This window comes from Pteronotus mesoamericanus, unplaced genomic scaffold, assembly GCF_021234165.1.
Source record: "Pteronotus mesoamericanus isolate MK-2021 breed Mesoamerican mustached bat unplaced genomic scaffold, CSHL_Meso_final contig_203, whole genome shotgun sequence".
Classification (NCBI taxonomy): domain Eukaryota; kingdom Metazoa; phylum Chordata; class Mammalia; order Chiroptera; family Mormoopidae; genus Pteronotus; species Pteronotus mesoamericanus.
In genome coordinates this window covers 764,249-786,528 of record NW_026555087.1, presented here as the reverse complement: position 1 = coordinate 786,528, position 22,280 = coordinate 764,249, and the positions used below count along the sequence as shown (strand labels likewise).

Genomic DNA, 22,280 nt, shown 5'->3' with positions numbered 1-22,280 from the left:
CTCTCGAAGCTTCCGGCAGGCGCCCCCTAACAGGGCACAGCGCCATCGGTCTCGGAGAAACGGGCCCCTCCCCAACCGGACCGGGCCCCAGGCCGCGGCCCCCCAACATCTTGTTAGAACCCCCCCCCGCCCCGGGGGAAGCTTCACCAGAGCTCCGAGGGTGTTCCTGTCCCTTCGTGGGGGTGGGAGCCACAGAAAGAGCCGGCGGGCCTCCTTCCCACGGCCTCTAGTTAGAGCCATGCGGCGGGGCTAGTCCGGCGCCGGCCAGCTGCCCGAGTTGGGGGCACAAAGGGCTCCCCGTTCTCCGGGGACCTCGGGAGTCCGCCCACGAGGGCTGCGGGGCCGGGCGCGAGGTCATGGCCTCCACCCGACCCCTAACTCATAGCCCATCATGCGCGTGGGGCCCCAAATCTCCTCTCCGCTCCCCCCAGGCACAGGCCCCCATGCCGCCTCTGTGGAGCTCGGAGACCTCCCTCCACTTCGACTCACCGCGACTCGCTGCCTCCCCGCAGGGATCGCGGTCGCGCCCCTGCCACGGGGTCGCACCGAGGCTCGGAGAGCTCGCAGCGACCGCCCCGGATCCGCCAACCGCGCCGCCGCGCCGGCCAGTCTCCACCTTGTACCTCGCTGGAGCCCGAGAGCGTCGGGTTGCCCTGGAGACGGGCCCCGCCCAGGCGCGGCTCTCGGCCTCAGCCAATCCCCCGCCCGGCCTCGCCCGTACACGCCCACAGACGCGCCCCGCTGAGCCCGGACACGCCCCCCGGTGTCCAGAGGTCGGGCCTAGCCGTGGCCCTCTGTGACCTCACGGGGCTCCCTGCCCCTTGACCCCATCCCCCTCTCCCGCCGGTGACACCTTCCCACCCCGCGGCGGCCCCGCACGTCCGCGAGCGCTGTTGGCTTATATGAGCCCCGCGAGAGCGCGGGGACGCGGCAGGGCAGTCTTTCCCCGCAACGGAGCTCAGTGTCCCCCGGAGGACGCTGTTAGCCTCCGGGCTAAGGGCGCCCCGGGGACATAGCGCGAAATGCTACCACGGTTCCCGAGCAGAGCCCCGAGGAAACAGGCACGCCTTTGGGTGGGTCAACGTGCCCCAGGTGGCGGTAAAGCCAGTGTTTGATCAGACTCGTCCTGACCCTCCAGGCCGGGAACACGAGGAGGGGGCCATCCAGGGTCACCGGGACCACATTTTAGAATTTAGATTTGTTTTTCCAATCTCACCGAATTGTCAGATTTGCCAGAAATATTTTTAAACAGCTTTCGTGTTGGGTGATGTATGAGTTTCCTAAAGCTGCTAGAACGAAGTGGCACAAACCGGGCGGCGTAAACCAACAGGAGGTGTTCCTTCCTTCGTGTTCGGGCCTCCCAACCTTCCTCTCTCTATAAGGACGCTCGTCACTTGGTTCAATCCAGTGTGACTTCATTGCATGTACAAAGCCCCTATTACTGCCAAGGAGGGTTACCAACCGCGACGGGAGGCCACTGGGCCACCCACGTTCACGACACGTTGGGTGGGAGGAGAGGTTCCCGGCGCGACCTTGAACTGAGCTGGCCGAGGGCGGCAGGGTGGCTTTCCTGTGGGTGCCTTAGAGGGAGCGGCTCTGAGGCAGGAACTCGCCGCTGTTTCCAGTGCCCCGGCGATAACAGGCAGCCCTGTGAACAGATCTCTGTTGTTATTTTCAGTTCTCGAACCGACGTCGTAGTTGCAATGACACGCATTTGTGTCATACTCTGACGTTCCCTTTCCCCTCACTTTTGTTACCCAGATGTTTTAGGCAGAAACTTGCCGTTAAATGAAAGGCTCCTTTCTTCCCCGTTGAACTCCCGTCTTTTGGAGACTTGCCTGATGGGCAGCCCGCGGTAGGAGCCCCCTTCTGGTGGGGTTCGGTAACACCTCGATGAAGCAATCACGGGAGAACAGCTTTACTGATTGGCTGCATGTATAACCAGGGGTCCCTTCTGGAGCTGGGAGACAAGAAAATCTACTTCAATGGCTCCCATGAGCTTGGGAAAATGGGAACCCCACTGCCTCCCCAACTCAGAAACGTCGAGTCTGCCCCCAGGACAGAAGAGAGAAGTGGGTTCTGGGCGGGCCTCTGTAGGTGACGTGGGGACCTGCAGCGGATGAAGGCCTGGCTGCAGACCAGTATGTGAGTCTTTCGCTCACAAGGGAGCCCCAGGTCGCAAGAAAGATCGGGCAGTTACCAATGCTCGGTGGCTGCAGCTGGAATGAAGAGGACCAAGGTCCCCAGAGAGGGATTGCACAGGCTCATTTTGTCGGGCTCATCCCGCACTACGTGTGTGTGTAGGGGTGGTGGGGTCCACACTGGAGGGGAATCTCTGGTAGCATTGAGTGCAAATCTTACGTAAACAATGGCGAGGAATCAGAAAAACCTTCTACTACTATTACAATAAAATTGAAATTGCAACTAAATAAATATATGCAAGACTTCAAGATGGCTACTTTTCACTGAAACCATTCCCTGAAAGGTACTGGTCATTAGGGAAAAATAATCTATTGAAGAGGTCTTTTCAACGAATCTTACTGAAGAGGCAACTGTGCAGACATTAAATGGCATTGATTTTTTTAAAGTTACAGAGATGTCCCAAGAAGTTAAAAACTATGAAAAATACAAACAACAGAAGTACTGGTCTAGAAAGAAATGATGAACAGTTCGTGGTAAATGGCTTTATTTATATGAACAGTGTTTTACGATAAAAAATAAAATGCATAAACTACAAAGGGCAATTTATTAGGAAGCAGGGAACAGAACGAATAAGCATAAAGCTGTACTCAAGGGCATCTCAGCCGTCAATGCAGTTCAACAGGAAGGAGTCATGAAGAACACACAAAACCGCCCTGCCCGGTGTGGCTCGGAGGGTTGGGCGTTATCCCTCGAACTAAAGGGTCGCCAGTTCGATTCCCAGTTGGGGCACATGCCTGGGTTGTGGACTGCGTCCCCAGTTGGGAGGTAAATGATGTTTCTCTCCCTCCCTCCCTCTAAAAATTAAAAAAAAATACACGAAACTAGGTAGCTCACCAACTAGACACGGAGGGTACGGATAAGGGTACGGATAAGGGTCCGGACGGGAATCCGCGGCAGGGCCCTCTGCTCTGCCACACTAGCGATTTTCCACCCGTCATCTCATGGCGCGCATACACTAACTACTAAAACTCCGCAGCACCCATCTGACAAAAAACAGGTATTTTGATTTATTAACACCGGACTGTTGTTGTGTTGGCTGTTGTCATTTTTTTAATTGGACAATCTAAGGTCAGTGCCCCTGACCAAATGGCCAGGCACTGCGTGTTACAAACCCTCGCGGGGCGTCGGTGTGCCTGCTGCAGCCTGCTGCCTAAAACCCGCTGCTCTCCTCGGCAGCCACCCCTCCTCCAGCCCCGCTGGCCCGCCCGCTGGACAGACTCCAGCGCAGCTGTCCCCGTCTATGAAACCTCCCTGGGTCCCAGGGACCTACACCTGCAGCTCTAGAAGACCCGCCTCGCGGAACGGCTGCCAGACTCCCACTGGCAGCCAATCAGAGAAGGGGCCGCAGGGCCTGACCAATGAGGAATGCCCAGGGTCCTGTGGGCGGGCCCGCTGGTGCACAGCCCCGATCCTGCACGCCCCGGCGACCCTTGGAGGTCTTCGGGGCCCGGGGCGCCCCCCCCATCCGACAGAACGGATGTAGACCCCCCGGGACAGCCGCCCGAGCGCCGGTCATGGACTCGGGACGAGCCGGATGCCTCGGGAGTCTCGAGGTCGCCTCGCCGCCGTTTGTGCACGTAGCCCCCTCGCTCTTCCTCGGGAACTCGCGCGCCGCGTCCCAGACGGAGCAGCTGGCACGCGCGGGCGTCACCCTGTGCGTCAACGTCTCGCGCCAGCAGCCCGGGCCGCGCGCGCCCGGCGTGGCCGAGCTGCGCGTGCCCGTGTTCGACGACCCGGCGGAGGACCTGCTGGCGCACCTGGAGCCCACATGCGCCGCCATGGAGGCCGCAGTGCGCGCCGGCGGCGCCTGTCTCGTCTACTGCAAGAACGGCCGCAGCCGCTCGGCCGCCGTCTGCACCGCCTACCTCATGCGGCACCGTGGCCTCAGCCTGGAGCAGGCCTTCCAGGTAGGCGGGCCTTCCGGTGGGGCGGGGCGGGGCGGAGCCGCTCGTGGGAGCGAGTCTTCCTGGAGGGGCGGGGCGCAGGAGTGGAGGACGTTTGTGGTTTTGGCACCGAGCGCTGCGCAGAGCTTAATTTAATCCCCTTGTTTGCAGACCGTGAAGAGCGCCCGCCCCGTGGCCGAGCCCAACCCGGGATTCTGGTCTCAGCTCCGGGAGTACGAGGAGGCCCTGCGGTCCGGGTCCCGCTTGCCCGCGGCGCCCTCCGGACAGTGAGCCCTGGTTGCTCAGTCCAACCCCCAAGCCGGGGCTCCGAGTTTCCTGGGGTGAGGTAGTCCATGCACTCCCCTCGCTTATTAGACAGGGCTGGGCAAGGAAGGTCAAAACCTCCTGAACTTGAAGCGGAAAAGCATCTTACAGGGACATCAAGACCGGGAGCCAAGGTCAGGAGATGAGGAAGTTCAAGGGTCACAGAGGTCCGCCACCCTGCCGCTGGCTCCCGGGCCGCTGGGACGAGGGCGACGCTGGCAGGACGCCTGCGGCTGCCGGCAGCCTCGTGCCTGCCCCCTGCCCAGCCACAGCGGCTTTTCTCCAGCCTCGCAGTGGCCCCGTCTGAGGTCTCTGAACCCAGCGCAGGATCGGGCCGGCGAGCACCCGTGGTGTCCAGACTTGTAGCTGCTGCGTGGTGCGGACTTGAGGGTGCAAGGCTGTGACAAACTGCCAAGCACACCCACCTCATGCCTTACTTATGTGCCGGTTTCAGCAACAGTCCTGAGCCCACGCTGGGTGTCCGGCAGCCACCCGTGCACCGGAGCGTGTGTACTAGGGGTAGTTCTGGTCACACACACCTCACCTGGACATCCTGTGGCCTAAAGGTGGTCCTGGAAAACTTATCGCCATGCACACCTTACTTTTTTAAAAGATTCTTGTTTATTGTTAGAGAGGGGGGAAGAGGGATAAAAAGAGGGAAACGTCAATCGATTGCCTGTTTCACACCCCACCCAGGCGCCTGGCCTGCCACCCAGGCCTATGTCCTGACCGGGAATTGACCCGGTGGCCTTTCAGTTTGCAGACAACACCGAACCCACTGAGCAACGCCAGCCAGGGCACCGTCACCACCACTTACATAAGAGAGTGGGAAGAAGAAAAGGGAAAACTGGGCAACTCATGTGGCCAGCAGTGCCAATTAAATGCCAACAGGAACCCCAACCTGGGGTGCGGCCAAGGAGGAAACTATTCTTGGTAAACAGCTCAACTACCACACAGCGCAGCTGTTTTCAAACAGTGACTGCACGGTGGCCCTGGGGCCAGGCCCCTCTCTGCTCGGCTCCTCCAAGCTCTGCTTGGCTGCTCTGTGCTCAGCGGGACAGCTTTCAGATTTGAGCTCAGCCCCGGGAAGTAGCTTTCAGTCTTGGGGAGAAAGAGAAATGGCACTCGGGGGCGGGGGCGGCTTATATGGGCAGGAGGCCCGCCCCTGGTCCCCCCACATGCAGATAAGGGTTCCAGATCCTCTCGGTTTGATTGGTCCAAAGGGCACTTATCCGGACTGGTCAGAATAGAGCCACCTGGGTTGGTAAGGGCTGTGCACCTGATTGGACGGGGCAAGCCGCAGTATCATTGGCTGACGCAGGATTCCAGGAACTCCTTTATAAGGGCTGCTCAGAGGGCGGGGCTCCATCCAGGCGGCAGCTCAGGGCAAGGGAGGTTTTCACACCAAGTGTGGTTTGCATGAGAACCCCTCTGTGGAAGTGGCTGCTGAGCTCCGGGTTTATTTTTGTTTGTTTGAGCCCAGCCAACCACCAGGAGCCCTTCTTAGCAGTTATCTTCTTTCTCAGGGTTTAGCGTGAATTGCAGAGACTAGATATAGTTCCTGGTTAATATATAGAAGCACATAGGAGACAATGAATAAAATAACTGTCGTTTGTATTTATCATTTTCCTTTCTGCTACCCATTTCACGCCACCCCCCCGCCCCCACCCTCTGCCAGCCCCTCACTGGTGCTGGCCTTTCCTGGTGGGATGAGCTGTCACCCTGCAAGGCCCTGAGTGGCCCTGCCTGCGCTGGGGCTGTGCCCTCCGCTTCCTTTCCCTCTCTATGCGGGTGGCGTCAGAGAGCAGCCTGAGCTCCAGCCTGCTCCCCTGATCCCCAGCAAGTAGCAGCGAACCCTGGGGAGCCAGGGCCAGCCCCTCCCCCCAGCAGAGCAGCCCTGACTTGCCTGATGCCTCAGGTGTGCGGTGGTGACTCAGCCTCCCATCCCAGGGAACAGGGTGTGTCCCCAGGTGGACGCATCCTACCTGGGAACAAAGACATCTGCCCCAGCAGAGCCCAGGGCTGTGGCAACGGGAAGCTCACCCTGAGTGGGGCACGTGTGGCTGTGACAGGGGCCACCCCCTCCCAGGCGCTCGCTCCTGCGACAGGAACGATGTCATCCTTCGGAATGCCACACCCAGCCCTGCTCCGGGTCGCCAGGCCAGGCCCCCGTCCCTGAGAGCCGCAGCCGCAGCTGTAACCCGACCCTACCACCCTGATGAAGGCTCAGCGGCCGCCGCGTGCTCCCCCAGGCCACTCGGTCCACCCCACGGGGGTCTGTGCCACCTTCTCTCCCTGGCAAGAGCCCCTGGGGCTCTACCTGTAGCCTCGGGAGCTGAGTGATTCGCCCAGCCGGGGGCTCGGGGCAAGGACCAGAGCCCCGGCAGCCACCCTGCGGGCCGCAGCTGACCCCTCCTCATGGCATGTCTGATGGCAGGGCCCCTAACCTGCTGACCCGGCCCTGGGGGCGAGGGCGCAGAGATGACAGAGCCCTGGCCAGCTGGAAGGGCATCTGTGGGTCGCATCAGCTTCTTATCCCACCCGTTCTGTTCTGAGAATCATCCGACTGTGGTTCCTGCCAGGGATCCAATTATCCCCAAAACCTCTGTCCAAAGAACAACAGCACCACCTGAATGCCCCTTCCTCCAGGAAGCCCTCGCCTCCACTTCTGCCCCCTGGCAGCTGAGGCCAGGGAGCCATACTCCTCCCTGGAGCCCGCCCGTTGAAACGGGGTGCCCAGGCCAGGTGCAGTAGGGCAGGGTGGGGTGTAGGTGGGGCGTCGTCTGCTTCAGCACACCCGGCCAGCCAGATAGAGACTAGAGAGTGAGAATTCCTAGGGGGGAGGCCCCGGCTCAGCAGCCGGACTCCCACGTCTGCCTGCCCTGGTTGGGTCCGCATGGGCCAAGAGCTACACGGCTGCCCCCCGGCTCTGTCGGGACGGGGGCAGGGCGGAGGGAAGCTGTCTGCTGTGGGCTTCGCAGTCTGCCAGTGCCTATGGGCTGGCATTAATACTTCAGAACAGGTCTGCGTGTTCCTTCCAGACTGGCTTGTCTTGGCTTTTTACATAAGTGGGGATGGAAGGCACCCCCCCGGGGTAACCCCAAGGAGGTAACAGTTCCTCTGGACCAGCAAGGCTGCCCCACCTGACCCCCGGGTGCAGACCTGGCCACAGGACATACCCAGGGCCCTCCAGGAGAGGGCGGGGGGCCCTGGCCCCCGAGTCCGCAGGACCAGCCAGCAGGGCAAGATGCCCCTGATGTAACTCGCTCTCGGCCCAGGCGGCCGGCTGACCGGCCTGAGGGAGGGCGGGGTGGGCTGGCGCCGGTGCCCACATGGAGCCCCACTGCCCCCGCCCTGCCGGCCTGGGCATGGAGCTCGGTGAGGCTGGTCAGCCTGCAGGGCCACGGCAAGCACCGCCCTTGCACCACGGGGCCCCTGCCACCCAGGCAGGCACTGGGCCCCCGAGGGCAGGAAGGGCTGGCCAGACCCCAGGCCTCTCCCTCTGGGGCCTCTGGCCTGGACGGACCCCTCCGACAGGTGAGTGCAGGAACGCTGGGCTCCTCGTGCGTGTGGGGTGGGGGCCCCAAGGGAGAGGCTGTGTCCCTGAGCCAAGCTGGCACACGGGGACCTGCCTCCGTGAACATGCTCTGCGTCAGCGGACACCTGTCCTCCCTCTCGACCCCCTTCCCACCCCCACAGGGGGAGGGCAGGCACGATCGCATGGTTACAGGAGGGGACACTGAGTCCAGAAGATTCAGCGCTACCCAGGGATGATGCTAAGGTCAAGCGCGGTGCCTCAGGCCGCCCCACACCCCTCGCCACTCAGCAGCCGGGCCAGGCAGAGGCGCGCAGGGCTCTGGGTGCTCTCCAGGGGAGGCCCCGCGTTCCCACGCGACGCTGACCGCGACGTCGTGGTGGCCCCTCTCACGCCACGGCTTCAGGGTCTGCCTGACACTCCCTCGCTGGGCGTCTTGCCTGGTCTGCAGCGTCCCCTCCGAGCCCAGGGCCCGCCCACGTGGGATGGGGGCCTGCAGGCCTGTTACTGGTCCAGCCCTCACCTCCCAACCCACCTGACTCTAGGGCCCCGCCCACCGTCGGGCAGCTCTCTCCAGCGGAACCTCCTTCCAGGACGGGATACGGGCTGCATCCAGTGTGGCTGCCACCAGCCACGCACGCACTCCACACACACACACCCACGGAGACCTTGGAACAGGCTCGGCAACCCAGGAGCCGAACCTCTCATTTTAATTCAAACCTAAATAGCCACACAAGGCTGACGGCCACCCGATCTGACAGCACAGCCCTGAGCTCCCCCTCACACCGCGTGGCCGACCACACAGCCACTGGTCTCACGGGGGTGTGATCTGGGGGAATAAGGGAATCGCTCCCTCAGCCCCCGGCGTGTGAATCCTGTGGAGCTCCCGACACTACACTTCCCAGCTTCACGGAGCAGCCACTGCCCCGGGGACCTGGCCCCCAACGGCTCTGAGGGGGCAGCGCCTGCTGGGGTCTCTCTGGCGGGCCACGTAGGAAGTGCACAGGGCAGGGAGGCCTCCTGGCTCCAGGGCGCCCCTGTCCGCCGAGCACAATGGCCCGGAGGTCCCCAGATCCCAGCTCACTACCCCTTGCACCCCCACGCACAGCGCCCCCGCCCCTGGCACAGGGCCCGCCATCCCCTTGCCGCCCCGCGCACAGCGCCCAGTCTCCTGACCCCGCGCACAGTGCTCCCAACTACCCAGTCTCCCGCGCACAGCGTCCGGCCACTCGTACAGAGCTTCTCCCGCTCCCAGTTCCCTCGGCTCACAGCGCCCCGGCCACCCGGTCCCTGGCTCACATCGCCCCGAGCACACGTTCCCCACGCACAGCGCCCCGGGACACTCGGTCCCCGGCTCTCAGCGCCCGGCCACCCGGTCCCCAGCGCACAGCGCCCCCGGCGGCGGTCAGGCGGAGCCGGAGCGGGGCGGCGCACGGCGCGGGGCCGGGCCGGGCGGCTCCCGTCGCGACTTCCTGTTGTGCCCGCGCCCCACCGCCGCCGTCGCCGCTGCCCGGCACCCCTCGCCGGCTCCCCGCGGCCCGGCGCGGCGCCGCCCATGGATTTCACCTAGCGCGACGGCATGGCGGCGCAATGCTGCTGCCGCAAGGCGCCCGGCGCCGAGGCCGCGCCCGCCCGCCCGCCGCCCGAGCCGCCGCCCGCCCTGGACGTGGCCTCGGCCTCCAGCGCGCAGCTCTTCCGGCTCCGCCACCTGCAGCTGGGCCTGGAGCTGCGGCCCGAGACGCGCGAGCTGGCCGGCTGCCTGGTGCTCGAGCTGTGCGCGCTGCGGCCCGCGCCCCGCGCGCTCGTGCTCGACACGCACCCGGCCCTGCGCCTGCACTCGGCCGCCTTCCGCCGCGCCCCCGCCGCCGCCGCCGCCGCCGCCGCCGAGCCGCCCTGCGCCTTTGCCTTCGCCGCTCCCGGACCCGGGCCTACGCCCCCGCCCCCTCTGCCCGCCTTCCCCGAGGCACCCGGCGGCGCCGAGTCCGCCTGCGGCCCGCTGGCCTTCAGGGTGGACCCGTTCACTGACTACGGCTCCTCGCTCACCGTCACGCTGCCGCCTGAGCTGCAGGCGCACCAGCCCTTCCAGGTCATCCTGCGCTACACCTCGACTGACGCCCCTGCCGTGAGTCCTGCCAGGGGGGCTAAGAGCGGCGGGCCAGGCAGGCGGGGTCGTCGCCGCGCTGCCAGGCTGACCCGAGACCGGGGCACCTGCCGGGAGCCGAGGCGGTCTGGCCCGGAGGGTGGGGGTCCTGGCCTCTCACCAGGCACTCCCCCTCTGGTCCTGGAAGCCGGCCCAGGCGCCCTCCCTGAACCCCAGCTGCTGTCTGGGGAGCCCTTAGAAGCCTTGCACCGAGTGAGCGCCAAGGTGCTGCCCCAGCAGCTGGTGGGGACCGGGAACAGCAGGCCACCAAGGGAAGCCCCTCCTTCCAGGTGTGCAGAGGCAGGGCGGCTTCGGGAGGCACTCGCCTCTCTGTGAACCTGCCGGAGCCTGGCACTGAGGGGCAGCCCACAGTGTCGCTTGTGGAAGGGCCTCCGTGAGACCTGGGCCTTCCGAGGACTTATGGGCACCAGGTCTGTTCTCCGGAGGTGGCGCCAGGGGCAGACCTGGCGGAGCGGGAGGCTGAGGTCAGCTTGGCTTTCACGCCCTGGGCTTCCAGGACGAGGACTGATGGGAAGCTGTGGCTGAGTGGCCCATGTCCCCAGCAGACACGCGTGGGCTCTGCAGGACTTGGGGCCCAGAGCTCCCACTGCCCCAGAGGCTCTGCCAGAAAAGCCAGACGGCCCTGGGCGCCCGTGTGGACTGCACACATGTGACTCCACACACACACACACATACAGAGAGACAACACAGACGTCCCGTGGAGATCCCTGTCACTGCCCACGGCACGCGAATGGACAGGGTGACGGACAGGTGGTGCTGAGGCGTCAGGCCGGAAGCCCAAACTAGACAGACCCGGGCCGGCTGGGCTGGCCTGGCAGCTGGCTCAGGTGGCCTGGCGACCCGGCAGTGAGGTCTAGGCGGTGTGTCGCTCCCCGACCTGCGCACGGGAACGCAGAGCCCCTCTGTCTGGTGCACCCGGGGCCCAGGACCGGCTGAATGGTGGCACCAGGGCCTTCCACAGCCCACGGGGGATGGGGCCGGGCCAGCAAGGGTGGCCGTTGCCCCTGGGCTTTCTGTGGGGCTCTGGGGTACGGGGGCAGGGAGGGGCGGCGCGGTCCCCCCGGGCCGTGGGCCTCCAGGGCTGGCGACTCGCCTCGGTGCCCACCGTCCCCTGGGGGTGCCGTGGGGCCCAGGGCCCGATCCCTCAGCCTGTCCCTGAGCCAGGCGAGGATGCAGCTCCCTGGGAGGCAGCCCGAGGGGCTGCTGACTCTGGGCCCACGCCCCTTGCGCCCCACTCCTGGACACCAGCACCTGCCAGCAAGGGCAGCCGTCCGCCCCCGCTGCGGAGCCTGGCGCCCGTAGTCCTGCTCCACGGCCCCCCTGACCCGTTGGCACCTGTGCCTCTGCTCCCGGCCCCGTGCACCCTGGGGCTCGGTGCGCCCGGAGGGTGGCCCCTCTGGGCGGGTCCTGCCTGCCTGGGGGCCTGCCCCAACCCCGTGGGTCTCTGGGAGGCGGAGAGGTGGACGTGGGTAGTGGGGACAGGAGGCTGAGCTGCGTGGACCCCGTGGAGGGCCACAGGGGCGGGGAGGGGAGCGTGAGAGGCGGCGGCGGTGGGGGTGAAGGGAGTCTGGGGGCCTGTCCCCAGCGTGGGCCGAGGGCTCCCTGCAGCAGGTGTCACTGTGGGGTGTCTCCTTAATGTGGATTCTTGGGTCCCAGCCGGGAGCCTTTTGGGGTGGGGCCCAGGAATCTGCATTTTTAACAGGCCTCCTGCTGCAGGCAGCCCGTGGTGAGGGAACAGGGGCGGCAGCTAAGGCGAACCTCGAAAAAGCCACGCGTGCTCGCAGGCGTCTGCCAGGGAGACAGCGCCGCCTGCGGGTGGGCAGCCGGTGGCAGCAGCCACTGCGGCATCGGTCCCCGGTGCCCCCGGCACGGACACCTCCGTCCGGGCCGTCCTCTTCGAGGGCCCGGCCTCGGCTCACCGCCCGCCGTCCCCTGGCCTGGGGTCCGCTGCCAGGGCGCCCCAGACGCCCCCGGGATGGGCGTGCGCGCTCCGGGGGCGCCCTCGGGAGGCTCTGGTTCTGCCCTTCCACGTGCCGGACCCCCTCTCGGGGCTGACGCCGGACGCGTCGCCGGCCTGTGAGAATTTGGGCTCGGGTGTCCCGGCTGTGCCTCGGTTTCCCTTTGGAGGCTGGGCCAAGGGGCCTGGCGGCTCCCGGTGCACGTCCCGCCGCCTGGAGGGAGGGCCGGCCCTGCCGACATAGTGCAGGCGCCACTCTGGGTCCGCGGCCCAGCCTGCCCGGGGGCGGGTCAGCGACAGTGACCTGCACCCCCGTGGCCCCGGGTGTCCTGGCGTCCCCTGGGGAGCGGAGGGCGCCCGCTGACGCCGCCCGCCGCTGACACCGCCCGCCGCCCCCCGCAGATCTGGTGGCTGGACCCCGAGCTGACCTACGGCAGCGCCAAGCCCTTCGTCTTCACCCAGGGCCACTCCGTGTGCAACCGTTCCTTCTTCCCCTGCTTTGACACGCCTGCTGTCAAGTGCACCTACTCGGCCGTGGTCAAGGTCTGCGCCCCGCCTGGCCCCCAGTCGCTGCCCCGCAGGGACCCCGCCCTCCTTGCTCGGGGGAGGGGCTGCGTCAGCTGGGCGCCCGGCCCTGGGGTGCACGGGGGTTCACATGGGGTGGCCGGTCCCACGGACGGGGCCCCCGCCCCTGGGGCTCGGGGTGGCAGCCCACACCCAGGGCACGCGGTTCGCAGACCGGGACTTAGCTCTGATGGGGGTGACAGGCTCCCTGCCCGGGTTGTGGGGCCCAGGGCGGGGCCACGGGGCTCCCCGGCGAGGACGCTTCGGCGCGGGGTGCCCTGTGGGGGCATGTGGGCTGCCTCCACAGGTGTGGGCTTTCCCGGCCTGGGTGGGGGTGCCCTGACGGGTGGGGCTCCCGCGTGCAGGCCCCGTTGGGGGTGCAGGTGCTGATGAGCGCTACCCAGAGCACCTTCGTGGAGGAGGAAGGTGTCTACCACTTCCACATGGAGCACCCCGTGCCCGCCTACCTCGTGGCCCTGGTGGCCGGGGACCTGCAGCCAGCAGACATCGGGCCCAGGTAGAGCCTCCGCGTCCTGCGTCCTGTGTCCTACAGCCGCTGCCTGGGGCTCGGGCTGGGAGACCCCGTGCTGTGGGGACCGGCCCTGCCTCCTTGCTGTGGCCTGGGCCGCGCCGCCGGGCCCTTCTGCCCCACACATGCCCAGACTGGGCCGCCTTGGCTTCCAACCAGCCGGCACCCTCCCCGAGCCCACGCGGCTCCTTCCACTCAAGAGACAAAAGGAGCGGGGCGGCCGCTCGGGGTTCTGCTGGGCCCCTGCCCCAAGAGGGCCTGCGCGGCAGCCGTGGGGGGCAGGGGGCTGGCCTTCAGCCCGGGTGGAGGAGGCATGGGTGGCCCCGGAGCCCAGAGCAGGGGAGGGCCTGGAGGGGGCGGGGCGGGCGGCCTCAGCGCCCCCCGCCCCCGCCCCCGCTCTGCGCGTGACAGGAGCCGCGTGTGGGCCGAGCCGTGCCTCCTGCCCTTGGCCGCCAGCAAGCTGTCGGGTGCGGTGGAGCAGTGGCTAAGCGCTGCCGAGCGGCTCTACGGGCCCTACATGTGGGGCAGGTACGTCCAGGCGCCCGCGAGCCCTGGCCGTGCAGAAGGGCCGGTCGGAGGGCGAGTCCCCAACCCCCGAGGAGTGGCCCTTGACTGACCTCCATGGCGCGGGTGGGGGGGACGGACGCGCGCCCCCCAGGCACCCCAGCCCTCTTACCGCCCCCCGCAGGTACGACATCGTCTTCCTGCCCCCCTCCTTCCCCATCGTGGCCATGGAGAACCCCTGCCTCACTTTCGTCATCTCCTCCATCCTGGAGTGCGATGAGTTCCTGGTCATCGACGTCATCCACGAGGTGGCCCACAGCTGGTTTGGCAACGCTGTCACCAACGCCACGTGGGAGGAGATGTGGCTGAGCGAGGGCCTGGCCACCTACGCCCAGCGCCGCATCACCACTGAGACCTACGGTACTGCCTGGGGCTGGCCCCGGGCGGGCGACCCGGGGCGGGGTGGGGCGGGGCGCGGCAGACGGGTGGGGTGCCAGCCCTGCCCGGCCTCCAGGGTGGGAGCCCCTGCCCCCTGCTCCACGGTGTCCGCGGGGGTGGCCTTGGTCAGCTCCCAAGGCTCTGGGTGGGGGGGACAGCCTCGTGGCCGCCCGTGGCTCAGGCCTGCCCCCGCCCCGCCCCCGCCGCCTCTGCCTCCATGGCCACCCAGGTGCTGCCTTCACCTGCCTGGAGACGGCCTTCCGCCTGGACGCCCTGCACAGGCAGATGAAGCTGCTCGGAGAGGACAGCCCAGTCAGCAAGCTGCAGGTCAAGCTTGAGCCAGGTACCCTGTACCCCCGGCCCTGCTTGCTCGTCCCCATCGCGGCTGAAGCCCTGCAAAGGCCGCCCGGGGGCCCCCAGCCCCCGGAAGGCCCCTGGAGGCCCCCGCAGCCCGCCGCCGCATCGCCTGGGCGCTGAGCTCCTGCTGCCGTCCGTGGCGGCGGGGCCCTCGGCCGGCCCCAGGCCTTGCTGGCGGAGCCCATCGCCGCACCCCCAGGGCGTCTGCGTGTGTCGGGCGGCGGCCCTTGGCCCTGCCCTTCCTGCTCCACCCTCCTGGCCCCCCATTGCCCAGAGGTGGGGTGCCACCCAGAACTGGTGTTGTTTCAGGGGTCAACCCCAGTCACCTGATGAACCTCTTCACCTACGAGAAGGGCTACTGCTTCGTCTACTACCTGTCCCAGCTCTGCGGGGACCCCCAGCGCTTCGACGACTTCCTACGAGTGAGCAGCTGCCCCGCACAGGCCCTGCCCCTCGCGCCCCGGCCCCGCCCCGGCCCCGCCCCGGCCCGCTGAGCCCTGCCCCGTCCCCACAGGCCTATGTGGAGAAGTACAAGTTCACCAGCGTGGTAGCCCAGGACCTGCTGGACTCCTTCCTGAGCTTCTTCCCGGAGCTGAAGGAGCAGAGTGTGGACTGCCGGGCAGGTGAGGCCCGCCGCCGCCCGCTACGTGCCCCGACCGGCCCGCCGGGGCAGCGGTGGGTGCGAGGGGTGGGGGCCCAGCTACCCAGGTGCGCCCTCTGCGCTGCGGGCTCATCGTTCTTCCTCCAGACGTTCATGCTGGACAGTGAGGGCTCGGGCCGGGAGACCAGGGAAACAGAGAGGAGGCTGTGCTTCCCAGCCCAATGAGGTCTGGAGGGCTTCCAGGAGGAGGTGGCACTGTGGCCCGGCCGACCCGCTTAGGCAAACTCAGGACGGGGGGCGTAGAAGCGGGTGTGCGGAGGGCATGGGGCGGGAGCGGCTGGGCGGAGGGGGGTTGCCCCAGAGCCGCTGCAGCCCGGCGCCTGCGACTCCCCTTGGGGTGCCCCGGGGGGTCCGCGGGCCCAAGGGCTGAAGGGGAGACCGGGCGGTCTGACACGTCGGAGGGGCCGAGATTTGCCGGACGGCAGTGCGGGCCGCGCAGGGGCTGGGTGCGGTGACCCTGTTGTGGAAGGTTTGGTGAGTGCGGCATGGGCTTTGGGGTGCACTGCAGAGTCGGGGGGCGGGCTCGGCTGACGCCCCCAGTTGCCTGGCACCAGGGCTGTAAAGCAGGGGTGTCACTTCCCTGACATGGTGAAGGGACCCCGACTCTAGTACCAAGGTCCAGTTTCAAATGCTGCCGTTGCCTTGCACCCAGGAGAAGGGGGGGGCCGGGGGGTCCCTCAGTCATCAACGCAAGCCTCCTGGCCTCCCCGGGGCCCCAACAGAGGCCACTCCGGTGGCTCGATGTGGCAGGTGCTGGCGCTGACCCCAGCCTCCCCCGACTGCCCCTGCGCCGGGGGCCCCGGGCCCTGGAACAGTCACACCTGGGGGCAGCCTCGCGCTCTGGGGCCTTCTGGGCGGACCTGCCCAGTGGCTCCTCCCAGCCCAGGGGACCCCAGATCGCACCTCCCCGCAGGGCTGGAGTTCGAGCGCTGGCTCAACGCGACGGGCCCGCCCTTGGCCGAGCCGGACCTGTCTCAGGGATCCAGCCTGACCCGGCCCGTGGAGGCCCTCTTCCAGCTGTGGACCGCGGCGCCGCTGGACCAGGCGGCCGCCTCGGCCAGCGCCATCGACATCTCCAAGTGGAGGACCTTCCAGACGGCGCTGTTCCTGGACCGGCTCCTGGATGGGTCCCCGCTGCCCCAGGGTGGGTCCCGCGGAGGCTGGGCAGCCCGGGGCAGGGGGGCGGGGGGATGGGGCGTCGGCCGGCCCTGACCTGCCCCCGCCTGCAGAGGTGGTGACGAGCCTGTCCAAGTGCTACTCCTCCCTGCTGGACTCCATGAACGCCGAGATCCGCATCCGCTGGCTGCAGATCGTGGTCCGCAACGACTACTACCCCGACCTCCCCCGCGTCCGGCGCTTCCTCGAGAGCCAGGTGCGGCCGCCGGCCCGGCCCTGCCCGTCCCGCCCCTACCGCCTCACCGGCCCTGCGGTCGGGCCGCTCGGGCCGGGCATCCCGGAGAGTGGGGAGGGGCAGACGTGGCCCCAGGGCAGGCGGCCCACGGGAGGCGTGCAGGCAGCGCCAGCCCATGCGCAGAGTGGACTGGCAGGCAGAGCCTGAGGCCTCGGCCCACTGGGCCTGGGGGCGCCTGAGCCTCTCGGAGGCCCAAGGGCCCAGGCCCACAGGGGCTGCGACCTCTTGGCCCAGCCCAAGCTCCCTGGCGAAGGACCTAGAGTGGGGTCTGAGGCCAGCAGGGGCCAAGAGTGTGGGCCCGGGGCCGGCGGGCTGGCGGGAGCGGCCGGGGACAGCCAGTATGACCTTGCGTCCCCGCGCCCGCAGATGTCCCGCATGTACACCATCCCACTGTACGAGGACCTCTGCACCGGCACCCTCAAGTCCTTCGCCCTGGAGGTCTTCTGCCAGACGCAGGGCCGGCTGCACCCCAACCTGCGCAGGGCCATCCAGCAGATCCTGTCCCAGGGCCTGGGCCCCGGCGCGGAGCCCGGCGCGGAGCAGGGCGGTGCTGGCGCCGGCGCCGAGGTGGACGCGCACCCCCCGGCCCTGCTGCTCGGGGACGAGGCCCCCAGCGGCGCCATCTCTCTCAGGGACGTCGACGTGTCTGCCTAGCCCCGACCTCCCCGACGCCACGATTGTGCCTTCGCGGCCCAGGCCTGCCACGACTGCAAGTCCGCCCCGGCCACGAGCGCCGCCTGGGGCCGTCCCCAGGGACCTCCCGCGGCCGCGGCCGAGGCCGGGCCCCTCAGCCCCCTGCACTGCCGGCCCAGCGCGGCCAGCACGCGCCACGTCCTCCTGTCTCAACACTGGCTGCCGGGTGCTGCCCCATGGCGACCGCCACACTGTGCCTTACGCCTGCGGGAGGCCTGGGCTGCGCTGCCCCCACCGTGTGCCTCCCGCAGAGCCCTGCCCCCGGCCCCTGGCAGAGGGACAAGGACACAGACGTGCCCTCAGGGTGGGGGCAGGGGACACCGAGGAGAGAATGGACGTTTGGGGACGAGCCCCTGGAAAGCCTTAGCCCCTCAGGGAACACGGGGACCCAGGCGGGGACGTCTGTCTTGCGGCTGCTGGGGCCACTGCCGCTGTGCCCGTGGGGATGGGGCAGGTGGTGCTGGTGCTTCCCGGGCCCACTGTGCTGGGGGCGGCCTGGGGACCCTGCACTCAGAGCGCGGCCGCCCGGGGCACCGCTGCGACGGGGCCCCCGTGACCGTCCCATTAAACCTCCCCTCTGAAAACGGCCGCCCAGCTTGCCCGTCCCTCTGCCTGTCCCCCACGTCCGCCCGGCAGCTCCTGGGGGCGGGGGGTCAGCAGCAGTTCGCGGCCCCGCCCTCGGGTCTTGCTCTGCACTCCAGCCGCTCTGGGCCCTCCTGGCTCTGCCCAGCAGCCCCAGGTCTGAGGACCAGCAGCAGGCTGCCCTCGACGCCCCCATCCCCTCGGCCAGGCCTCTGGGACCTCCCGTTGGACCCTCAGACACCAAAGCACAGGAGGCACTTGCCACTCCACCGTGGGCCGTGCTCGGCCATGGCCCCCGTCACAAATGAGTGAAGGAAGCGACGGGGGCGTTTGGTCTCAGACACTCAAGACGGAGGGGCTGTAATGGCCACAAGCACAGGTCCTGTAGAGACTGTGGGGCTCGGGGACAGGTTGGGGGCTGTGCTCAGCGTCACCGTGAAGGGCAGCGGAGCTGTGGGCCGCAGCCGAGGTGCAGCGCTGAGTCCCCATGGCGGCGCCCGGGCTCAAGCCAGAGGCAGCGGCGGTGTCCAGTCACGGCTCTTATACCGGGGTTGCCTGCTCTGGGCCTGAGTGACCTGTCCCGCTGGCCAGAGCCAGGCTCGCAGCCCCTCCTCACAAGGGCCCGGGGCGCGGCAGGGTCGGACGTGGTGGGCCAGTAACCCCGCGCCTCCGCGTCCGGCCCCTAGGTTGCCCAACACCCCAGTGACTCCCCTGCACTTCAGCCTTCCCTTCCCCTCCCCGGGAGAGGGCCCCAACATGACACAAGCCCGTGCCCAGGGCCTCTGTGGTCTCCAGGGATGAGGATCTGTGCCCACCCCGCACCAGGGCAGGATGGGGATCCACCGCACGGGGGCCAGGAGCTAGGCCTCCGCAAGGTGCTGAGAAGGGGGACCCGGGAGGCTTCGGGCGGCACCTGCCCCACAGCCACCGGGAGCCTTTTCAGGCACAGCCACAAGGGGGCCGGCCCCCGAGCGGGCGCCCCGGTCCAGGGCGCTCAGGGGTCCGTCCTCGCCCTGGCTCCTCGGCCCCCAGAGCCCTCCTTGGGGGCCGCAGCGCTTCTCGGCCTCGTCCCTGCCGAGGCCGTGCCACACTTCTGGTCCCGGCTCCGGTGTCTTCAGCGGCTCAGCTCTCGGCACGTGCTCGGGGCCGCCCCGTGGGCCACTGCCGCCCTGGTCAGTCGCGGCTGAGAGGGGGCTCCACCCCGTGGGTCTAGCATGCGCCCCCCCCACCGCCCCTCCCGCCTTTGGACCGAAGAGCTGGGAAGCGGCTCTCGGCAGCCCCCACAGGAGGGGCCGCGCCCACAGCCCTGCTGCCCTACAAGCTCCAGCTGCGGCTGCCCTCGGGGGGAGCCTTGCCCTCAGCCTGGGCGTCCCGGCCTCCCTGGCCTTTCTCGACTCCTCCCCTCCCCGCGTGCCCACCCGGAATACCTCCCGGCCCGTCTGTTCCTGGCAGTGTCTTGCCCAACCCAGCCTGTGAGCAGCCTGTACCGCTCCTGTTTCCCAACTTCTCCACCAGACCGAGCTCTTGAGACGTCACTGCCGCACGAGTCATCACGGCTGTTTTCCCAAACGTTCCGCGGTTGTGTAACAGCTTGCTAGCGTCCCCGCTTCCCGCGAGGGGCCCCCGCCAGCCCCCCCGCAGCGCGCGTCCTGCTGTGCTGGACGTCCAGCCTAGACCAGGCAGGCTGGGCGGCACCGCGGCGGCGACCCGCTCTGAAAGGCCAGCGCTTCAAACTGCAAAGCCTTCCCGTCACTCCTGCTCGCCCACGTCAGGCCGGCTGTGGGGTGGGGTCTCCCCATCACCGGGTCCCTAGGGAGCTGTGCTGAGGGGGGACAGGACATCTCGGACATTCTAGGCACCTTGCCACACAGATGAACGCGGGGCTCGCGCTGGTGATGAGACGCATGGGGGCCAGGCACCCCTTCTGTTCACGCCAGCCTCACTCAGCCACTCCTGCCGCGTGCACAGAAATGGCGTTAATAACTCCCATAAGGGCTGAGGGCGGGACCCTGGGCGAGAGCTGCGTTTTGGGGACAGAGAACGGAGCTCGGAGGCAGAGGAGGGCGGTGTCCACGGGAGGGGCCGCGAGCTCCAGATCTGCTGGGGCCCAGGAGGGTGGGGCCCTGAGGAGACGGCTTCCTCCACGCAGGGTGGGAGGCTGAAGCCGGGAAGGGCGAGGGAGCCGCGGGTTTGCCTGTGGGGCCTGCACCGTCCGCAGCCTGTCTGGGGCCAGGGATCCCGACAAGGCGTCCTGTGTTCCTCAGGCCCCGTCCTGCGCAGTCCAGGCTCGTCCCGGGTGCTTCTCTCCCATCCCCTACTCTTGCTGGCGTAGGCCCCCCTGATCCAGGCCAGATACCTGGGGCAGAACCTCCGGGAACCTCAGACCTAAAGACCTGGCTCACCCACCCTTGGGAGCAATCAGGGAAGCACGGGGAGGGCCACGCGCGCGACGCACCGGACCAGCCCCCGAGCCGCTGGCTGGCAGAGGAAGCAGAAGAGGCCTGCAGCCCAGGGCGTGAGCACCTCCGCCACGCCAGGGGCTGGGAACGAACTGCGAGGCGGGCCAGCGCTGGGGCAGAGGGAGCGGGAACGAACCAGTCGGAGACCTGGCTGTGTTGGGAGGGGTGGTTGTTAAAAGTGGGAATTCAGGAAACGCTCTCAACGAAGACAGGACGTGTGGGCTGGGAGGGCCAGACAGGTGCTCCAGGGTCAGCCAAGGGACTTTGACAAGGGAAAGTATGCAGAAGTCAAGTCAGAGGGCTTACTGAAGGCCCGAGAGGCACAGGGAGACAGACGAAGCCACAGGAAAAGGTTCAGATTGATCAGGGCGCCCTCGCCCGCTCCGGCCGTGGCCTTGCCTCCCTCGCCCCCCAGGGCCAGGCCACCCACGGCAGCCATGCCTGGTCCGCCCGCCCCACCCGTGCGCCCATCAAGGTCTTTTCCTGGCCACTCTCTCCTTTGCTTTGGAGAATCCGATGTTAGCTCTTCAGGCTATTACGTACTTTTCCCACTTTCTCTCTGTGGACTTGGAGAAAGAAAATGCCGTCTAAGGAGGGCTCCTGACGCCTAAAATTTAAGAGATGCTGAGCCCAGAAGCTCTTTGTGCACAGCAGTCTCTGCCTTTTAGGGAGGACAAGCCCGGGCTCAAGCACCAGCCTGGGCCTGGACCTGCCCCCTGCGCTGTCCTGCCCGCTGAGCCACCCTTATAAAGGAGCTCCTGGAATCCTGTGTCAGCCAATAGGACTGAAGCTTCCCTGTCATCCCATTGGAGCTGCCCACATACTTTACCAACCAATGAGGATTGCTCCGTTCTGACCAATCAGGACAGTGCCTTTTGGACCAGTTAATTCACAGAAGGGCAGGCCAATCAGGGACCAGGGGCGGGGACTTCTATCTATATAAGCCAGCTCCGCGGGGCTCAGAGATGGGGCTTTTCGTGTCCCTGGGCCGCGGTGTTCCTTTGATGGTCCCAGTAGGGCGAAGTTCTTTAGCCACAGAAGATCCCAGTCCCAAGGCTGCCTCACAGCCGTGCTGTGTTGTGATCGAGCTGTTCTGCATCAAATGGCTCCCTTCTTCATCACTTCCCAAGTGGGGAGTCCTTGGCAGAGTTTGATTGGTGCCAAGGGCCCCCTGTAGGCATCTCTAATGAGTCAGCTGGTCAGAATGGAACTCCCACGATGGAGAAATGACCTCTAAACACGGGGCTTGGCCAGGCTGCCCGTGGCAGCCCAGCACAGCATCTCAGTGGCATTTTAATAGGATCACGGCAGGGTGTTGAGATCACCGCCACCCACCCAGGTCCAGAAAAGCCTTTGTTCAGAAACCAGTGAGCAAGCTGACAGAAGGATCCCCGTCTGCAGTGACTCCCCCAGCACCCGCAGGGCTACACAGGGCGGCCCGCATCCGACACGCGCTCCTGTCCGGGTGTTACTGGACAGGGGCCTGGCCCGGAGAGGGCCAGCTGTAGTGTGTGGGCTCTTGACTTTGTGTGGGAAATATTTCACAACACGAATCCAGGTGACTATGAGGAATCATTTATTAATGCTGGGAACAGTGAAACAGGGAAGAAGCAACAAGAAACAAGGAAGAAGCGGCCTCGCCTAGAAGCAGCAACAGGAGAGCCTAGGCTGGGCCGCCTTAGCTCACTGGGAAGTCAGAAAAACGGAGGCTTTGGGGACAGGATCAGGGCATTAGCTGATGCTATTAGCTGGGACCAGCTGCCCGCTGCCCTTTGAGAGTTTGGGAGACACCTGCATGTGAAAAAAGGAGGGGGAGGGAATGGAGAGCGAGCTGGGGCTGGGCTCTTTGCCTTGAGGCCTTTATCCCCTTCTTACAGGTGGGCAGCTTAGGGGACATCTCCGGGGAGGGTCTCGGACTAGGCAGTGGTTCTCCAGGTGCGCTCTTTCAGGGCGGAAGCCTTCCCTGATTGGTCAGTGCCAGACCGGGGTTCTTCAGTCACTGCGGTTGGTTCTGGCATTT

The 22,280-nt window shown here is 66.9% G+C and overlaps 2 protein-coding genes across 2 annotated transcripts; both read left to right on the top strand.

Moving 5' to 3' along the window:
• The first annotated feature begins 3,593 nt into the window (after positions 1–3,593).
• Positions 3,594–4,491, top strand: DUSP28 (dual specificity phosphatase 28). The gene is made up of 2 exons (XM_054570424.1): positions 3,594–4,109; positions 4,257–4,491. Exons 1-2 carry the CDS (start codon positions 3,717–3,719, stop codon positions 4,374–4,376), a joined length of 513 nt encoding a protein of 170 aa, XP_054426399.1. The 5' UTR covers positions 3,594–3,716; the 3' UTR covers positions 4,377–4,491.
• Positions 4,492–9,507: 5,016 nt separating this feature from the next.
• On the top strand, positions 9,508–17,796 carry RNPEPL1 (arginyl aminopeptidase like 1). Its single transcript, XM_054570423.1, has 11 exons — positions 9,508–10,066; positions 12,465–12,605; positions 12,992–13,143; positions 13,567–13,683; positions 13,844–14,079; positions 14,327–14,440; positions 14,764–14,876; positions 14,969–15,077; positions 16,029–16,259; positions 16,345–16,487; positions 16,893–17,796. Exons 1-11 carry the CDS (start codon positions 9,524–9,526, stop codon positions 17,178–17,180), a joined length of 2,187 nt encoding a protein of 728 aa, XP_054426398.1. The 5' UTR covers positions 9,508–9,523; the 3' UTR covers positions 17,181–17,796.
• Positions 17,797–22,280: the final 4,484 nt, after the last annotated feature.

Bases quoted from the DNA above. Each gene is read 5' to 3' on its own strand.
- DUSP28 (XM_054570424.1), top strand. From the start codon at position 3,717: ATGGACTCGGGACGAGCCGGATGCCTCGGGAGTCTCGAGGTCGCCTCG. The intron at 4,110-4,256 runs GTAGGCGGGCCT...CCTTGTTTGCAG, and splicing joins GCCTGGAGCAGGCCTTCCAG to ACCGTGAAGAGCGCCCGCCC.
- RNPEPL1 (XM_054570423.1), top strand. From the start codon at position 9,524: ATGGCGGCGCAATGCTGCTGCCGCAAGGCGCCCGGCGCCGAGGCCGCG. The intron at 10,067-12,464 runs GTGAGTCCTGCC...CGCCCCCCGCAG, and splicing joins CCTCGACTGACGCCCCTGCC to ATCTGGTGGCTGGACCCCGA. The intron at 16,488-16,892 runs GTGCGGCCGCCG...CCGCGCCCGCAG, and splicing joins GGCGCTTCCTCGAGAGCCAG to ATGTCCCGCATGTACACCAT.